The sequence below is a fragment of the Amia ocellicauda genome, chromosome 4, assembly GCF_036373705.1.
Source record: "Amia ocellicauda isolate fAmiCal2 chromosome 4, fAmiCal2.hap1, whole genome shotgun sequence".
Lineage (NCBI taxonomy): Eukaryota > Metazoa > Chordata > Actinopteri > Amiiformes > Amiidae > Amia > Amia ocellicauda.
Window position 1 is genome coordinate 37,594,024 of NC_089853.1, and position 17,584 is coordinate 37,611,607.

Here is a 17,584-nt window from a genome sequence, read left to right on the forward strand (position 1 = left end):
ATATTAGTGACATTTCTGATATTACTGATGGTAGGGGAATATCATGCCTGAGACTGAAATTCCTTACAAAAATATACACTCTGTAACAGGACACTCCTAATGAACAGTAAGAAATCTCATACTTCCCTGAAATGTAACACAAAGAAAGACACTCATTGTTTCTAATTTGTAAGTAGGATCAGATCCAATTCTTATCTGCTTTAAATGCTGCTAGTTGACCATTGTTGACAGTAGCCTTGTAAGGTTTCTGTAAGGCCAGCTAGGTTTTATGGTCGGGCAAACAGTCATCAAAATGCCACTGCAACCATTGAACTATAGGTAACACTGCACACATGCATATTTTTTACAGGAAATGACATAATTGTGTACATGGAGTTTAGGCAGTTATTCAACTACTAACGGGCAAGCATTGTTTAAAATGGCATAACTCTCTGTTTACCCACTCGGCTTAAGTTTCATACTGAAGCCAAGTGCAATAAAATTTAACAAAACATACCTGTATTCTATTTAAATCCCAATACAAGCTCCAGTCGAGTTCATTTGAGATTTGATACAGCGCCAGCATCTCCCAAAGGATGCAATCCTGTCTGTAGAAAATAAATATCGCCAATTCTCCCAGCTGCATCACCACTACACACCAGAACAAGATTGTGTGTAGAGTCATCGGGGAGACAGTCCTCCAATCCACTGAGGAGCACAGGAACCACACTTCAGCACCCTTACACTGCCACAGAACTGGAACCCTCCAATCACATTGTTCTCACTGTCAGGCTGTCATGACATCAGAAAGGAAGCAAAACTCAAGCTGAACATTAGACTGGAAGGGCAGAATGAGAGGAATTCCTGCAGGTGCCCTCATTATATAAGTTTTAATTAAAAGCTTATGTGAAAAGTGGTAGTTCTCTGTTTATTACTAAGTAATTACATAGTTATTAGTGGCATATAATCTGAATATAAAGCAGCACATTTTGAAACCATCCACCTGGAGAATGAGTCACACTTTCTGGTTTTGCTGGCAACCGCAGCACCAGCATTCACTGAAAACACAACGAGATGAATTGACAGGGATGAACGGCTCTAACATGCATGTGATATATGTTAACACAAATCATGTGTTCCTCAAGTACTTTTTTATGAAGTTGTAATGTAGTATCACTTTTTACCCCATTTTAATGAACACATAAAAATAGCTGCTGTATTTAGATTGCATTGCTGTTTGAATCTTGAATCATGTCCTCTGAGAGCTACTCCTCTTATGTGAATGGGCCTGTGTTCAGTGCTGTAGACAGCCTGCTCAGATCTTGCTCCAGCAGCAGTCCCACTGCCCCAGTCCTGCCCAGGCCTGTCTGCAGCGCTGTGAGGATGCAGCAGCCCGCTCTCAGCTGCACAGGGTGGGCCAGTGACATACAACAACAAACACAACACAAACATGTAAATGTGCAAATAAATACTGACTCAGAGGGGCCTGCAAATCTACAGCTGAGCTGTGTGAGGGTGTGGGTTGTCTGCAGGGATCATGACTGTACAGGTGTTGACCACATTGCCAATCAAGACAGGAAAGAAATGAACAGAACAGAAAGACAGGTACCTGGCAGAAGCACATGAAAGCCTGAAAACTTCCCCTCGCCACCTCAGTACAGATGTGAAATTCAGAAATTATAGGAAAGCTGCATCATCTACACTTTAAACGTCTGGCATGTTGAAACACATGATGAGTCTGTTGTCATTTGAAGAATGTAAATAGAAGGAAGCAGTGAAATTGGCCGTCATCGAAAGAATGCCTCGATACAAGAAAACATCGGCTATGTGTGCAGAGCCAAATTCAGAACATAAGGCTGCTGTATCTGACTGGAGCTCAAACACGATAACCTGTTTGGATGTCCATTCCAGCTTGGCTGTTTATGTTTCAAGACTGAATGGAGATTTTTTGTGAGCGTGACATTTTATGTATTTATTTTAAAGATTTCTGTATTCAGTGTACAAGTATGAAAATTAGAACAAAGCTGGTTTATAACAATGCAGTTGTTGGATTCTATGTCAGAAGAAATGAGGAGAAGATTCACAGTTCCACCCTGACTCTATGTAGGTGTCATTCCCGCTGCCAAATATACTTGTGTATAATAGATTATTTCTTTTCTCAAGCATTGGCATGCTCCATGATAAAATTCCAACAACATCTGTCTAGGAAATTCTACACTGCATTTACAAAATGTTAAACATCGGTCATGGAAGCAAAGCCAGATCTGATAATAAAACCAACAAGAATGCTAAACTGCAGGAACGTCAGGACAGGGCAGACGGCAGGGCTGTGTGGGGCTGGCCAGGACAAGGACTGGCCGTGGAGGGGTCCCAGGACAGGAACTGGCCCTGTAGGTGGTCCCAGGACAGGCAGCCCCCTCTCCATGCACTCAGACCTGCACGCTTTTTGTTTTTTTTGGTTACCTAACATCATTGTGAAATTGTCATGGAATTACGGAGCTGCAATTAAAGTAGCAGTAAATTAGGTTACTCTTAAAGACTCTTTGAATGAGATCTTGCATATGTTTCAGATTATATTTGGAAACACAAGACTTCACTTTAATACCATTTGATCCTGTACCATTTGATTCAGTTTGACACTTTGCCACAATCCAGGGCTGCTAACAGTGACAATGAAACATAATCCTGTAAACAATTCATGTTTTTGCTTAAGCTGCAGACATTTCTGTGTTCAAAAAACAACCCTATACAGTCCAGAGAGCATAATCCAATTAAAGGTTTTTCCATTGGGAATGTATAAATTCAAATCCTATTCCTAAATCAGTTCAAACTGCAAAGTATATAGTAGTAACTTAAATTTTTCAGATACCAGTGTCAGATCCTTTATTTATGGTTGGTATATTGCATTTTAAAAACATTATCACATTAACTATGGTTCTCTGTACATTCTTACAAATCCATATAATAAACTAATCAATTCTTGCAGTTTTTAAGAAACTAGTCATAATGAACTGAATAGAATATGAAAGTTGTGTAGTTTAACTACCTCATGATAGATATGGTGACCACAAAAGAACACACAAAGAATAGAAAAGCAACAGTCAAGTGAAGGAAGAGGAATAGGTTGTCTTTTTTAGCTCAATATTTATTATCCAAAGGCAACATCAAACAACTTCATAAAAAATACAACTTGGGTATCACAACCTATAGAAAAAATATATGTCATTCAAATATATTCTTTGATATATATCTTTAGAGTTCAAATAAAATAGATTTTATTTTTTGCTTTTCGAAACCGAATCTCTGGAATGTTTATGGGAGAATGTTTTCTAACCAGTGCACCAGTAGATTGGCCCAAACATGGCATTTGTCATCACTTTCACCCCATAAGAATAATTTGCTGGCTCACGCACAGTAATTTTAAAGCATCGTGGTCCTTCTGTCTTCTCTCCTTGCCTTGCTCTGTACTCTGACCAGCCTGCTGCTCCTAGGGTCAGTCAGTGTCTGGACTCTTCATAGACGCGGGGACCAGCACCAGAACAGCAGCATCAGTCGCCAGACCAGGGGTCACTGAGCTGGAAGAGCCAATTCCTGTTATACAGTAGGAAGGTCTCACCCACAAACAACCCTAACAGGTAGGCAACTTGTGTCCCTCAGCCCAGAAGGTCTTACAGAAGAGCCTTCCTCTGCTTAACTGTTCATGGAAAAGTTGAAAACCATCAGGGGTTATACTGAGACTGCTCTGTCACAGCCAACTTCAGGAGGTCTTTATGTTACAGAATAAACAGGAGGGCATCGGGGAATGATAACAATCACTTGGGCAGCTTTCTGTTTCTCTACGGTGAGTATTCTGTTAAAGGAGATTTGTGTGCTCACTGTGGGTGAAACAGAAAATGCAATAACTGGTTCCCCACAACTGGTGACCTTGCTGGCTTAAAAACACCCTGGCACACAAATGCAGCAGTGTGCAGGCTATTTGGTGGAAGAGGTTGTGTGTGGTGTGTTACCCCCTCAGACCGGCCGTGAAATCAGCACACAGCACGCTTCTCACATGGTCAGCCCCAGGGCTCCAGGAGCGCACAGCTCAGTGCTGCTCGGTGGGAGCTGCAGCTCTGGAATCCGGGAACTCTGCTCCTTGTTCATAAGGTAGGAATGCAGAGGGCCCTGTGAGAGTTGTGGCTTTCCTCTGCCACAGCCCCTCCTTTTATGGCATCTTGTGTATGCTAATGAAACTTCGAAGTAAGAGTTTTTATTTAATGAACACTGGGTCCAGATGTGATTCTGGTACTAAGTAAACCTCAAGAACAGTAACAACAACAACAATAACAACAATACAAAATTATTTCCTTCTGACTTTACAATGACATTCTGAGGAAAGGCAACAGCTCAGAATAACAGAGAGGGAATCGCAGTGTGGACAGGCAGGGCAGACTTCGGTAAGATAACAGGGTTGTCGGCAAACCCAAATGGAGAAGAGCTGCTCTCACGGCACAGGGAGGTCTTCTATGGCAGACACTTCACCCACTGCACGCAGGTAACATGTTACATTGGATTACATCTCAGTTTAATATGGACAACCCTTTCAATTTCAAACCATTAAAATATCAATTCAAACAAGTATAAATATATAAACAGGGAATTCTGAAGTTTACATCTTCTAATATATAAATCGTATGAACAGTGTTATACAATACTGATGTCTAACGTTTCCAACACAGAAAAGTAGGAAAAACTCCTTTTTTGTTCCTGCCAGGATCTCACTGTAACACTGTAGTGTGAGCAAAAACCTCTGTGGTTAAAATACCCCAAACTTTAGATTAAAGATGGCTTTTAGATTCCTCATATGGTCAGTTCAAGAACAAAAAGATTACTGATAAAGTCTGTGTTTGCACAATAGGGAACACGATACGGGAATTACAGGGTTGAAATAAACAGGAATACACAGAGTTACTCATTCACTTGAGTCCGAAATGTCTTTCTGAGAAATATTAAATATTCCAGTTACTGCACTTATCCTTGTGGGCCACAGAAACACGACACAAGACAACAAAATTACAAAGACATATTTATGGAATGATTTAGCTTCCTGCATGGAATTCCCTTGGCTGGAATTGGCTGAGCTATCCAAGGTACTAAAGGGATCAAAAAAGTCTGGTGTCCTGGCAGTAGCACCTAGGCAATGTTTCTTCATACAATCCGTCCGAGTCCTGGGATTATGGGGCGCCTGTCCCTGGGCAGCTCTGGAGTTGCTACCTGCAGCCACAAGACTCCACCACCATGTCCTCATACTGTTTGTAGACCACGTTGTTGGCAGAGTCAATGTACAGGATGCTAATGGGGCTCAGTCTGGTGGGGACACAGCAGGTGGGCGGGGTGGAGTCAGGGTCCATAGAGTTCATGAGAGTCTGAATGATGGCATGGTTGGTGGGCTCCAGGTGGGATCGGATGGGGAAGTCACATGCGCCGTCGCAGTGATAGGCCTCATACTCCAGGGGTGCGATAATCCAGTCGTCCCAGCCCATCTCCTTGAAGTTGACATGCAGGGGCTTGCGGTTGCAGCGGGGCTTGGCGTTCTTGGGTGGTTTCTTGGTGCGGGATGTAGGTGCCCGCCTCATCCTCCTCTGGGTGAACAGGTACTCGTACACTGTCTTATTGTCGTGGCCGGACCTGGCTTTGATCTCGTTGTAGAACAAGTCCCGCTTTTTGGTCCTGCTGAACACCAGGAAGAAAGCCTTCTCCTTGGTCTGTCGGCCCAGGCGGCTGAACCCCAGGCTCCGCAGGTCCACCAGTCGCCCCCTGTCTGAGGCCTCCAGCTCAAAGCACAGCTGGGTCGAGTTCCTGAAATTCTTGAACAGTTTCCAGATGTCGAACACCTCCCATTTGGGCGTGTCCTGGTCATCGATGGAGCGGGAGTGCAGGAGCGTGGCCTTCTGCTTACCTGTGGGGCAGGTCAGCAGTTTCAGGGTGATGGCCCCCCCGGCAGAGCGAGCCTTGCGTGGGTCAGTTGGCCGCTTCCTCAGGATGCGAAGCTCGGTGCCCAGCAGACCCTCCTTCTCCAGTGCGCTGATGTTGAAGTTGTACTTTTGCCTCCTCAGCAGTGGGAGGCGCTCATCTATGAGAGTGAAAAGAGGAATGTATAAGAGCAAAGCAAGCACTGTAGTAACACCAGCCCCCTACATGCAGTCTACAGCCCTATATGGTAACAGTTACGAGTCTGGCATCTTCTCTTTGTAGATAGAAGATTATTCAGATTGACACCAGGCAAAAGCATTACCTCTTTCATGTGAGTGCATTCATCCTTTAAAAAAATGCTGAGTATTTATCTGCTCAAGCACAGTACCTCTGATCTATGTGCATGTGCTTGATCCATTCATTCAAGGCATTGATTGATCAATGAATGATCAGTTGATTCTTATAATGACACTACCTCCATAGGTGCCCACTTCATTTAACAATGATGCACTTTGTATTGCTCTTATGTTTTGTAAGTCACCCTGGATAAGGAGTCTGCCTAGCCATAAATAATAATAATAATAATAATAATAATAATAATAATAATAATAATAATAATAATAATAATAATAATAATAATAATAATAATAATAATAAGTTAGAATAGCAGAAGTAATGATAGAAGCTTATGCAACTAGTCAACAATTACACTACTCTATCAATGTAACTCAAGAAAAACCTATTCAATATATGATTTATTAATGTATGAATTAATTTCTTTTTATTCCAATTCAAAGAATGGAAAACAAGAAAATCAACAATGGCTGAGATTTCACATTTTCAAATTTTGAACCAATAGAGCAGTTTGTCTTTTTGTGTTTAAGATTTATGGTATTAAAAAATGCAAAGTTTAGACACTCACTAAAAGGTCAGGCCTTAAATGCACAAAAGACAAGTTGTATAAATACAGTGCAAATTAAAAGTACATTAACTACTTGAAATATAAACAGTTAACAGCTAGGAATATTAAACAAACATTGCTTAACATTCTTCTAAATTGTTTTACTTGGTAAAGAAAACAATACATTAGAGGGGGCCACCCACCCCTAATAGCCTTTGTTTATTTACATTTGGAAGGCTGTACATTAGCCTGTGAGGGCTACAGTACTGACATTGTGACAGACTTACATTCAAAATTAGGAGCTAGTTACTCTGAGTCTGGAGAAAATCTTTTCAGCCACATCAAATAAGAACTTCTCTGCACCTGGCACTCACACCCACCTCAGCATACCAGTGTCAGAATAAAGGCAGTACAAAATTTAGTGCTGAAACCTAGAGGAGCTGTGAAAAATGATGCATGGTAACTCAGGTAATACACTCTGATTTAATAGTTCATTAACTGTTATTGAAGCCTGGCAAAGAAAAACATACAGGACAGCATCAACATTTCAGTTCACGCTGAGAACAACAAAGCAAAGCCATGTCTTTCACCAAAAACGAACACACTTCTGGCAGAGTTGCAACTCCTCAGAACTCTCTGAACAGGCTGCCCAGCATGAGTGCTGAGTAGTTTATTTAATTTGTGCTACTGAGGGTTTCGGATTTAATATTTGCTGCAGAGGTTTGGGTACAACATGTGGTTGTGCCCTCAACAATTGAGGATCTCTTGAATTTTGCCTCATACATTTTTTGTTCTGCATTCAATATGAATGGAATTGTACCACAACGTTGCTGGCGTCTATCTGTTGAAAGTACATTGTGTGTGGGGGGGGGGGGGCGTGTCCTGACAGATCTGTAAGCCTAACCACTTACTCTAAGCAGAACTGAATTACTGAAAAAATCTTTGCTGAGATCCAAGAAGATTTTGTCTAGCACGTTGGTCCCTGTGTTATTGTGTGCATTTATACAGCATGGGAATGCAAATACTGGGAACCATGAAGTGCTTTCCATGTGAGTGTGGAGCAGTTCTGGGATGGAGACAGTCTAGTGGGGCAGGAGGAGAGACAGTTGCCCCCTGACACTGCACTCCAAGACCACACTGAACACCGTCCACAAGTCCAGCTGCCGAGTTGTGTTTTCCACCATTGTCTTTTTCACAGCTACTAGCAGAAAATACACAAAATATGAAATCGCCTGTTTGTCACTCATTGACAGCTCAAGATGGATATGATTGATTTAAAAATGGACTGCCCATGATAGACCACTGCTATAGTTTCAACAATTCAGTTTTGTTTTCTTGCTGCCCCTGGCCACAGCCAATAATGACGGCTTCCTTACCACTGAGAACATTTTCTGTGTTAAAAATTCAACCATTCACTCTGCCAAGTAGTGAGTGCACTGTGAAGGTAATGTGGTTTAACCAGTATATTAAACTTAAATACTTTATGCTTGATTTATTTATTTATATATTCTACAGTATAATGTTGATAGATTTAAGGTACTATGATTGTAAATCTCTTCTCCCATACCTTTCCTCCAGAGCCCAGTCCTTTTCCACCCTTGCCCCTAAGTGGTGGAACGACCTACCCCCCGAGGTCAGGACAGTCCCTGGCCACCTTCTGGCATCATCTCAAGACACATCTGCTCAGACTGTACCTGTGATGGTAACCTGATCTCCTGGGCAGTACAGCACTATTAATGTATGCTCCCTCATGCTCCTGTTTACTTCTGTATTGTTAGCACTTCTCCTATGCCTACCCCACCGCTTCACACATACCTGGGGCTTAACTGTATTATGTCTGCACTTGTTAGCTTATTTGCACAAGGATATATCATTATTGTAATTTGTACTTTGAAAATATTTATTCCGGAAAGTGTCAATGTCGCCCTGGATAAAGGTGTAATAATGGATAATAATAATAATAATAATAATAATAATAATAATAATAATAATAATAATAATAATAATAAAATACATTTACAAATAAATAATAATAATAATAATAATACTTCTACTACTACTACTATTACTACTACTACTACTACTACTACTACTAATAATAATAATAATATATAAATTGTAACTGTTAATAAATTAAATCAATATATTAATATAAAGGTTTAAATGTAATGATTAGCTAGGTAACACATAAGTTACCGGTATAACTAATTAATTAATTTATGAATACTATAGGATTTAAACACCAATACATCATGAATATCATCTGAGTTCTGATGTTGAGCACATGAATCCGTACTTACGGGCTAACCCTAAGCCTAACCCTGTTATACATATTATTAACATAAGAACTCAGATGAAGTGCATGACATATGCATGTGCTTATCCTGTGGTATTCATATATTAATTCATGAATTATAACGGTACCTTACTGTAAAGTGTGACCATTAACCATTAACACAATGAATGATGACAACACTGTTAAGACTGGCAGTTGTTCTGTTCGTTATCCGATAAAGGAGCGAAATGACAGAAGCAGCGCTGTGTCTGAAGTGAGATCTTCAGCTGCGCATACACCTGGCACAGCAGCAGCAGTGTCTGCATGGCATAATAATAATAATAATAATAATAATAATAATAATAATAATAATAATAATATGTATATGTATAGTGTGTGTTACAATAATAATATGAATAACAAAGTGTCAGTAGCAGCAGCAGCAGTTCGGTGCTGTTCTGTACCTTGGCCTTTGTCCACGAAGCTGGTGATTGTGTTGGCCATCCCAGCCTCATGCATCGCGCTGCTGTTGACCTCCCCGGTGGACAGTGTCCAGTAGAGGGACAGCATGTAATCGTGCGGCGTCACCAGCGGGTGTTTGGAGGAGTCCCTGTCACCCACAGGCTTGCCCGCCGCAGGTTTAGCGCTCCTCTGCCCCAGCCCGGCGCCCTGCGTGCGGCTCGCAGCCTTGTGCTGCTCGGTCCTGGCTGGCACAGTTTTGGGAGCTGCCCTCGCTTTGGTGCCAGTCTGCGCGGTTAGGGCTCTCGGGGCCGCAGCGACCGCCCTGGCACCATCCCCGGGCACCCAGGAGCGCGCTGCCTCCTTCCTGCCCAGATTGATACCCCCTCTAGTGCTGCCCGCGACGCTGTGCTCCGCCACTGCTGTCGCGGGTTTCGCCTGGACCGGCTCGCCCTTGATCAGCGGGGGTCCCGTCCTGATGCGAGTGATCCGAGCTCCGTTGGTGGGTGCTCGCGTCCCGGCACCATTACTGCCCACCATCAGTTTGACTGCCCCGCCGGCCCTGGGCAGCTGGGCTCCCTCGCTCCCACCGCCCCTGCGACCCTCCACCCTGCTTACTGATGCGCTGTGTGCGGTCCCTGTATTGCTCGAAGCTGCTGGGATGAAATCCAGGTAGAACAGAGTCCAGCACCCCAATAAAAGAGGGAGTCGTTTTGGTAATTTCATGCTCTGATCTTCCTTTGAATCTTGACGAGAAAGAAATCTCCACAGGTTCTTCCAGCTTTAAATAAGAAAACATGAACAAGCTTGCAAGAGCGCAGATGCAGACCCGAATTAAGTTTTCTTTGGACAATCAAACTGTGCAAACCGTGTTCCCCAGCTCCGCTATTCTGGACCATAGTGATACGAATCGCTTGCTCCTTCTTCTGGGTTCCAGTATAGAGAAAGCAATCCGGTTTGCATTGAAAGGAGAAGCTCGACTTCCCTTACACTCCTGCAATTCTGTCCGGTTTCTTGCAGGAGTCTTGTTTAAATCCCAGTTTTCCAAGAGGGAAGAATGGCGTAATGCTGCCGCTGAAGAAAAAAAAAACTTTTTTTTTTTTTTTTTTTTTTTTTTTTTTTTTGTGTGTGCAAAGTTTTGAACCTCGTCCAGTGAAAATATTTCACACACAGAAACCTGCAGGTGCTCAGAAGTCTTTACAAACCTGAACTCAGGAATTGGAAACGGAATTCCAACAAAAACCAATTTAATTACTCTCTGATGTCATGCTGTCCAAACTAATTTAAGTGCAATATATTTCTTTTAAAATCTTCTTTGCTCTTTCCATAGCCATGAGTCATGCACTACATGAAAAAAAGCCACTAAGACCAATTCTTTGCATTAGGTCATTTAAAGAAGCAGTTTACTCAAGTCCTTTACATTTATTTAAAATAAAGGGGTTAAGGGTCTGAGGTGTATAGAAATTAGCTATTCTGAACTGCTGAAATAGAAACCTTGAGTGCACAAATGCTGGCAAACACTAAAACACTTAGTAGAAATAGATATCCTGACAAATTAAAGCATCATCATAAATGTGTGGACTATGTATTAATATGTATTTAAGAGTTTAATACAAAGTAAATACTGTTGGAACGGGATACTTGTTTGCTCTCAACACTGTTTTTCATGCATGCGTGTGTCTGTAAGAACATCTAAATTAGTGTATTATTCAGTCCACATTGCACTGGGTTGAACAAGCATGCGAATATGTGATTGGTGCCAGAGCTCCATGGGGCTCCCTGACCCAGGAGGCTGTGGGCTTTGAGCAAGTCTAACCTGTAAACGCTACAGTCCTGCTTCACAATATTTACACTATCTCTCTCTCTCTCTCTCTCTCTCTCTCTCTCTCTCTCTCTCTCTCTCTCTCTCTCATTACACTGCTAGGGTAAGCTCCCAGGGGGACCTCTGCTGCTTGAATTTACAATGCCATTAAGTCTCCGGCCGTAATTTGTGTCATAAATATAACAGACTGTGTAGCAGAAAGAATTAATTACATTTGCCAGAAATTACTTTTGAAAAACTGGCAGGTTGTCATGTTTCCTGTGGTTTGTGTAAAACAACACACTGTGACTTTTTTTTTTCTTTCAGAAGATTTGTAATTTTTTTAAGCAAACCTTCATCTACTAAATAAGTTGTGAAAAACTTAAATCAATACCCCTGAAGCAATAAAGTCATTTTACACTACAGAGTGAGCCCTGGTTGGAGAAAAATAAATCTGCTAGTGTCGTATGTTCACACAGAAGCAGCTTTTCTGTCATATCAGGGAGTTTTTGTGATAATGTGCCTTTTTATCTGATAGTTTATTTTTATTTACATTGTGTCCAACTGGGACTGTTGTAAGTCTGGGCTCCTGTTCTTGGATCCACACAAAATTGAATGATTAAAGTCTACCTATCGGCAGGACCAGGAGCTGACTGCTGACATCCACTGGTCCAAGCCTGAGGATCTCCCAGCAGGAGACACTTCACAATGGATTACCCTCCCTCTCACTACAGGGAAGCAGAGAGCAGTCTCCACACAGACATCCACTGAAGGAGTATCTGATGCATACTCAACACCCCCCGACAGCCCCGCTCTGCACTGCGGTCAGACAGTGACCTGGTCAGGCCTTTCATCCTCAGTCTCTGGAGGAGCCTAGCAGCACCATTGGCCAGTCTCACACTGAGCCCCACAGCCCCACTGCACTCCGAGAGAGTGTCTCCTACTGCATGCTCGAAGATACTGCACAGCCTGTTCCCTGCAGGACCAAAGACACTGGCGTCTGCTCCCGCTGCTGGACGGCACCCAACTAGACCGCCCCCGCTGCGCGCACACGCATCGTCCCAGCAGCGTCCACAGCCACTCATTCACACACGTCATCACCACCCGTGAGTCCATTAAAAACATCAGTCGATACCCCAAAACAAGCACTTCAATCCAAAATAAACTGAAAGTGTTTCTTGTCCTGTTTATTTGTTTGTGTGTTTTTCTTGTTTGTTTATTTGTTTGTGTGTTTTTCTTGTTTCTGTTTTCATTTGTGAGAAGAAAAATGTGGTACAAGTATGCGAAAATAAACCCTCATTGGCACCAGTCTGCTTTCTCTGGAATTTTTCCTTTTTTCTTTTCTCTCTCTCTCTCTCTTTTTAAATCTCTGTATCAAATGAGTAACACACATTGTTCAGATCCTGGTTCCTGGCATTGATTAGATGCTTTACTGGATGTTTTCTGTTTCAGTCATTCATGTTCTATTATTAGGCTTTTAAGTTGTTTCCCCCATTAGTGGGTATGATGTATTTTGGCTCTTCCTCCTGTGTTAACCTGAAGAAAATCTCGGAGCTGAGAGAGAAAACCGCAGAATGGCATGGACCCTCCTGGGGGGAGCAGCACAGGGTAGCCTCCCCATGTCTGGCCTGCTCCTGGGTCAGGCCTGACTCCTCTCCTCATTGGCAGGAATATAGACGAGCCTGGGACTGACGTTTGTTAACCTTTGTGTTTTTCTGGCACACTACATACTTTAAAGCGGGAAACAGGGTGCAGGATTTAGGCTGAGCAGCCATGTGTTGCCATCTCTTAGCTTTGCCATTGATAGTAAGTCTTGCATATGCTGCTGTATGCTGACTGTGCATGCTTTGAGAATCGCACCCGCAAGTCCCAACTGGCAACTGTGATTGTGTATTTAATAGAATTAAAAAAAATATATAATTTCATGTTAAATTCACACAAAATGTTTTCTTGAACTTTTCCCAGAGTGTCTCAGGAAATGTCGTGGCAATGTGCTGAAAGTGCTTTGTTTGTACATTTCACTGAGAGACCCTCCGATCTGCCAGAACATCAGCTGGATCAGTTCTGATCTCAAGCACACAGATTCCAGCCATTCTTTCTTTTTCTTTATTTTTCCAAAGGAGACGAATGAGCTCCGGGGACGGTGCAGCAGAGAGCCGATCAGCTCAGACAGAAGGGAGACAATACAATGATAAGAAATGGGCTTAAATATATTCACCAGTGCCCCCTTTAGGAAAGTTTCCAGAATGTCTCTTCCTTTAACTAGGTCTACCATAGCTGAGGAGGCATCACTCCTGTGCTGAGGATACATCACTCCTGTGCCTATTCCTAATAAATCAGCGGCACCAAGTTCTTCACTCTACAGTTGATGGACACACAGACCATAGAGAGGTCAGCACTGTCAGTATGTCAGTAAACAGCTTGTGATAATCTCATCTCCTAAAAGATTACTATGTTTGATGTGTTTTACTTAAGGTAAACCCTTCGAAACTGATGTTCAGTCTAAAAGGAAGCTTAATGAAAGTGATCATGTTAAAACCATGAGAAATTCATAAGAGGGGATCATCACAGTGAAAAAAAAAAGAGATGATCATTCTTCCTTGGTCTTCAGTAAATCCACACCGTGGTCACATGCTGCCGGTTTGGTGCAGCAGTGCTGGGCAGCCTTGCCTGGCTGGTGCCCAGGACCCTGGCAGGAAGCGCAGGGGCTCAGCTGAGTCAAGCTTCCTGAGGCGGGAGAGAGTGTCTGGCAAGCAGCGGACCGGAACTGTGCCCCTGTGCCGCCTGTGTCCTGTGCCTCCTGCCAGACAGCCTGCCATGGGCTTCTTACAAATCCGGATTAGTCTTTTATTTTGCACACTTCCTCTGAATATGTACCTTTTAATGTATTTATTTGTTTATTGTATATATATATATATATATATATATATATATATATATATAATTAATCAGTTTGGTGTCCCTACTAATCTTGTTCTTAGAAAATATCAGGCTGTGTTGATGCTTATGGTGTTGGTCTCTCTTTTTCTCTCTTTCACTCTCGCTCTCTCTCTCCTGTGAATGTCTCAGCATCTCTCCAGTGCCCCCTAGCGTTCTCTACCAGGTGCTGGTTGTCCGTGCCCACAGCTTCAGGGCACCGTTGGGAGATCAGTGATTTTTCCAGGCGTGGTTGCAGTCAGGTTCGTGGTGAGGGACTGAAGGTCTGGCGTAACAGTAATCCCACCAGCTGGGCTGTACAAACACAGGGCTGAGGTGCTTCAGGGTCTTTCATAATCAACAGAACAAACATCTTCACAGTAGAACTGTGGGAGTTCTGCTCTTTACACACTCATACCATGTCGGGTAGATAGGGAGAGGAGTGAACACAGACTGTATATGAACTCAGCTGGGATGTAAAATATGGAAGAATGTTTGACTTTACCAGTAGCAAATCCCCGTCTAGTGTTTTTGCCGATGGGTGGAGAGTGACACAGCTGTGGCACACTGAGCTCTGGACACAGACAAGCATCACAGCAAAGGGATATGTGGCTGTCCGGCCTGTCCTGGGCCAGAACCCGGAGAGATGGCAGCCTGCGGAGCGCTCTCCCGCCCAGCCCTGCTCCTCCCGCCCAGCGCCACCCATCTCCGTCTCTTTCTCTCTCCAGCCCTGTAAGCACTGTAAGAGTGTGGGGATTGTATTTGGTTTATTTTTGTGAGGATATATTTTCTAGCCATCAGTGCCAGGCACAATATTATTCTGGAAATATACAGGTATTAACTGTTAGATTTAAGATGATAAAATAAACCAACGTGTTGGGGATTGGCAGCGCAGAACAGGACTGGGATTGTGAGAGCTCTCATTAACGCAGCACATGAATGAAACTCAATCACGAATAATTACCACCACACCCCATAATTCAAGGTGATTCGCACCCATTCATTTATCTTTGCAGTTTTGCTTTCATAAGGTTCGAGCAATTTTCCTCAATTCATTACAAGTCTGAGTGAGCGGTTATGGTTACAGTCCTACAGTGTTAGGCAGACAATATGGAGCTGCAGTGTCAGGGCTGTGTGCTGGGCCTAGACTTTCAGCTCTGTGCATTAAGAGACATTCTCCTTCACAGCATGGCAGCCATTCTGCTGGGAACAGAGGGTGAAGAGAGAGAGAGAGAGAGAGAGAGAGAGAGAGAGAGAGAGAGAGAGAGAGAGAGAGAGAGAGAGAGAGAGAGAGGAAAACATGCTGAGTATGTTCTTTTAGGAACAAGGATCTGTTAGTAGCCAATAAACAGACTGTTATCCTAACAATCCTTGACATAGATAGAATGGTAGGAAGATATAATGATAGATAAATAGATAGATGGATAGATAGATAGATTGTAATCCATTAGATCAGTACATTACATACATAGTAGGTGGCCCTATTTCTTCATACTCTTTTGTGTAATGTGATATCTTAAGCTTGTGTGTAATGTTGTATGAAAGTCAAGTATTCAAAGCATGCACAACACAAATACACACTGACTAGATCAATCCCTAATTAGTACAGTATGATCTGGCAGGCAAGAGAACTGCTATGGCATATTAAGTTACTAATGATAATTATGCACATGTAGCATTTCGTAGCTTGTGTAACGGTGATGTCATTGTTTTGTTTTGTGTTTTTCATTGATTGGTGAAGCATTTATTATAATTCAATCCTTTCGATTGTCTTCCAGACTGAGGGAGGCCCCCGGCAGAGTTGAGAACTGCCCCCCCCCCCCCCCCAGTAACAGGCAGGCTCCATAGCCCCACCCTGTCATTAAGGTGGAGCCTGTCCCGGGAGCTGTCAATCCTGACAAAGCACAGGAGCTGAGATACGACAATACTAACTGCCTGCAGGGCTGCCTCACAGCTGAACAAATACTAATGCAATTATTGTATATTTTTTGTTTCTTTTATATATCTGCGAGATTAATACATCCCCAGGTCAGCACTTATTTTGGGGATAAGGTTTCTGCTATTTAAAGTGACAGCAGGGTTTCGAGAGGGGGGTTACAGGAGCGTTAGAGTCAGACACACGACCCAGTAATGTAAACCCTTGTCAGCAGCCCTGCTCAATTACACGCGGCCACATGCTGCCTCTCTTCTATAAAACCATTCTCTATTCTTCTTCTGCTCTCTTTTTTACTTTTCTCATCCCATATTCTCCTGCCCGTGTTACTTGCCTCTGCTCATGTCAGCCGCAGTGCTGGGCAGTGGGAGCCGCCGTAGTCAGGGGGTGGGAGGAGCTTCAGAAACTCCCACTAGTGGCAGCTGCTCGGTCCCATGAGCTGCTGTGCAGGGCTGACTCAAACCGTCCTCCACTCTTTGTCTCCTTCAGCCTCCCTGGCAGAGACTGCGCTGGAGCCAGCCTGCCCTCCACACTGCAGCAGCTCGGAGAATGCACTGTGACCAGACCCCCCATCCTCTATTTCCAAATGCCACATGAAACTTCACTTTAAACAACTTTATTAAAACAAAAGCCCCCAATAGTGTCTTTGCAACACAAATCCTAAATTGCAGGCACTTGCTCCAGCTCACTGTTTCAGCATTACTCAGTGTCACACAATCATGACAACAGGACATAGATTGAGATATAAAGATAGATAAAGTAAAATAATAAAATAGACGTCCATTCCTAAAACTAGAACTTCAAATGTCTGGGTATAAAAGCAAATTAACTTGTTTCTAAATATTCAGTACCAAGAGACATAAAGAGGCAGGAAATGTTAAATTACATTTTCTTAATGTTAGCAAAAAGTACTTTAACAGGGTGATTTTGTAACATTTATTCGTGGAAATCTGTTGCCACCTTGTGTAGAACTTGGATTAAACATCCATGATTCTCTAGTAGATAAAAGGGGAGGGTTTTCATAAGGGCATCTAGTGGACAGATTCAGCAGTTATATATTTTAAAGAGCAGACTGCATCAAATGTGTCATGTGTGCACACTTCAATGCCTATTGATGATTAGATTTATAAGCAAACATTTACAGTAACCGTGACTCCTTTCCCCCACTGTTTCGTCCTAATGAAAATCCGCAGTTTCTATATGCAACTTCCTCTCAATGCTCTTTTCATCAGTGAGCATGAACAGACTGCGGAGGATCTGCCCAGAACAGCTCAACCTGGGGAAGGCACACCCTCTGCCTGCCGAGACAGGCAGCACAGGGCAGGAGAGGGTGTAAGCACTGCCAGGAACAGCTCAGGGGGACTTATT

General features: G+C 42.9%; 1 protein-coding gene across 1 annotated transcript; it reads right to left on the reverse strand.

The window, feature by feature from the left end:
* Nucleotides 1–3,103: 3,103 nt before the first annotated feature.
* On the reverse strand, nt 3,104–10,693 carry gdf5 (growth differentiation factor 5). Its single transcript, XM_066702046.1, has 2 exons — nt 9,572–10,693; nt 3,104–6,091 (listed from the first exon to the last, which is right to left on the reverse strand). The coding sequence occupies exons 1-2, from the start codon at nt 10,290–10,292 to the stop codon at nt 5,229–5,231; spliced, it is 1,584 nt and encodes a 527-aa protein (XP_066558143.1). The 5' UTR covers nt 10,293–10,693; the 3' UTR covers nt 3,104–5,228.
* Nucleotides 10,694–17,584: the final 6,891 nt, after the last annotated feature.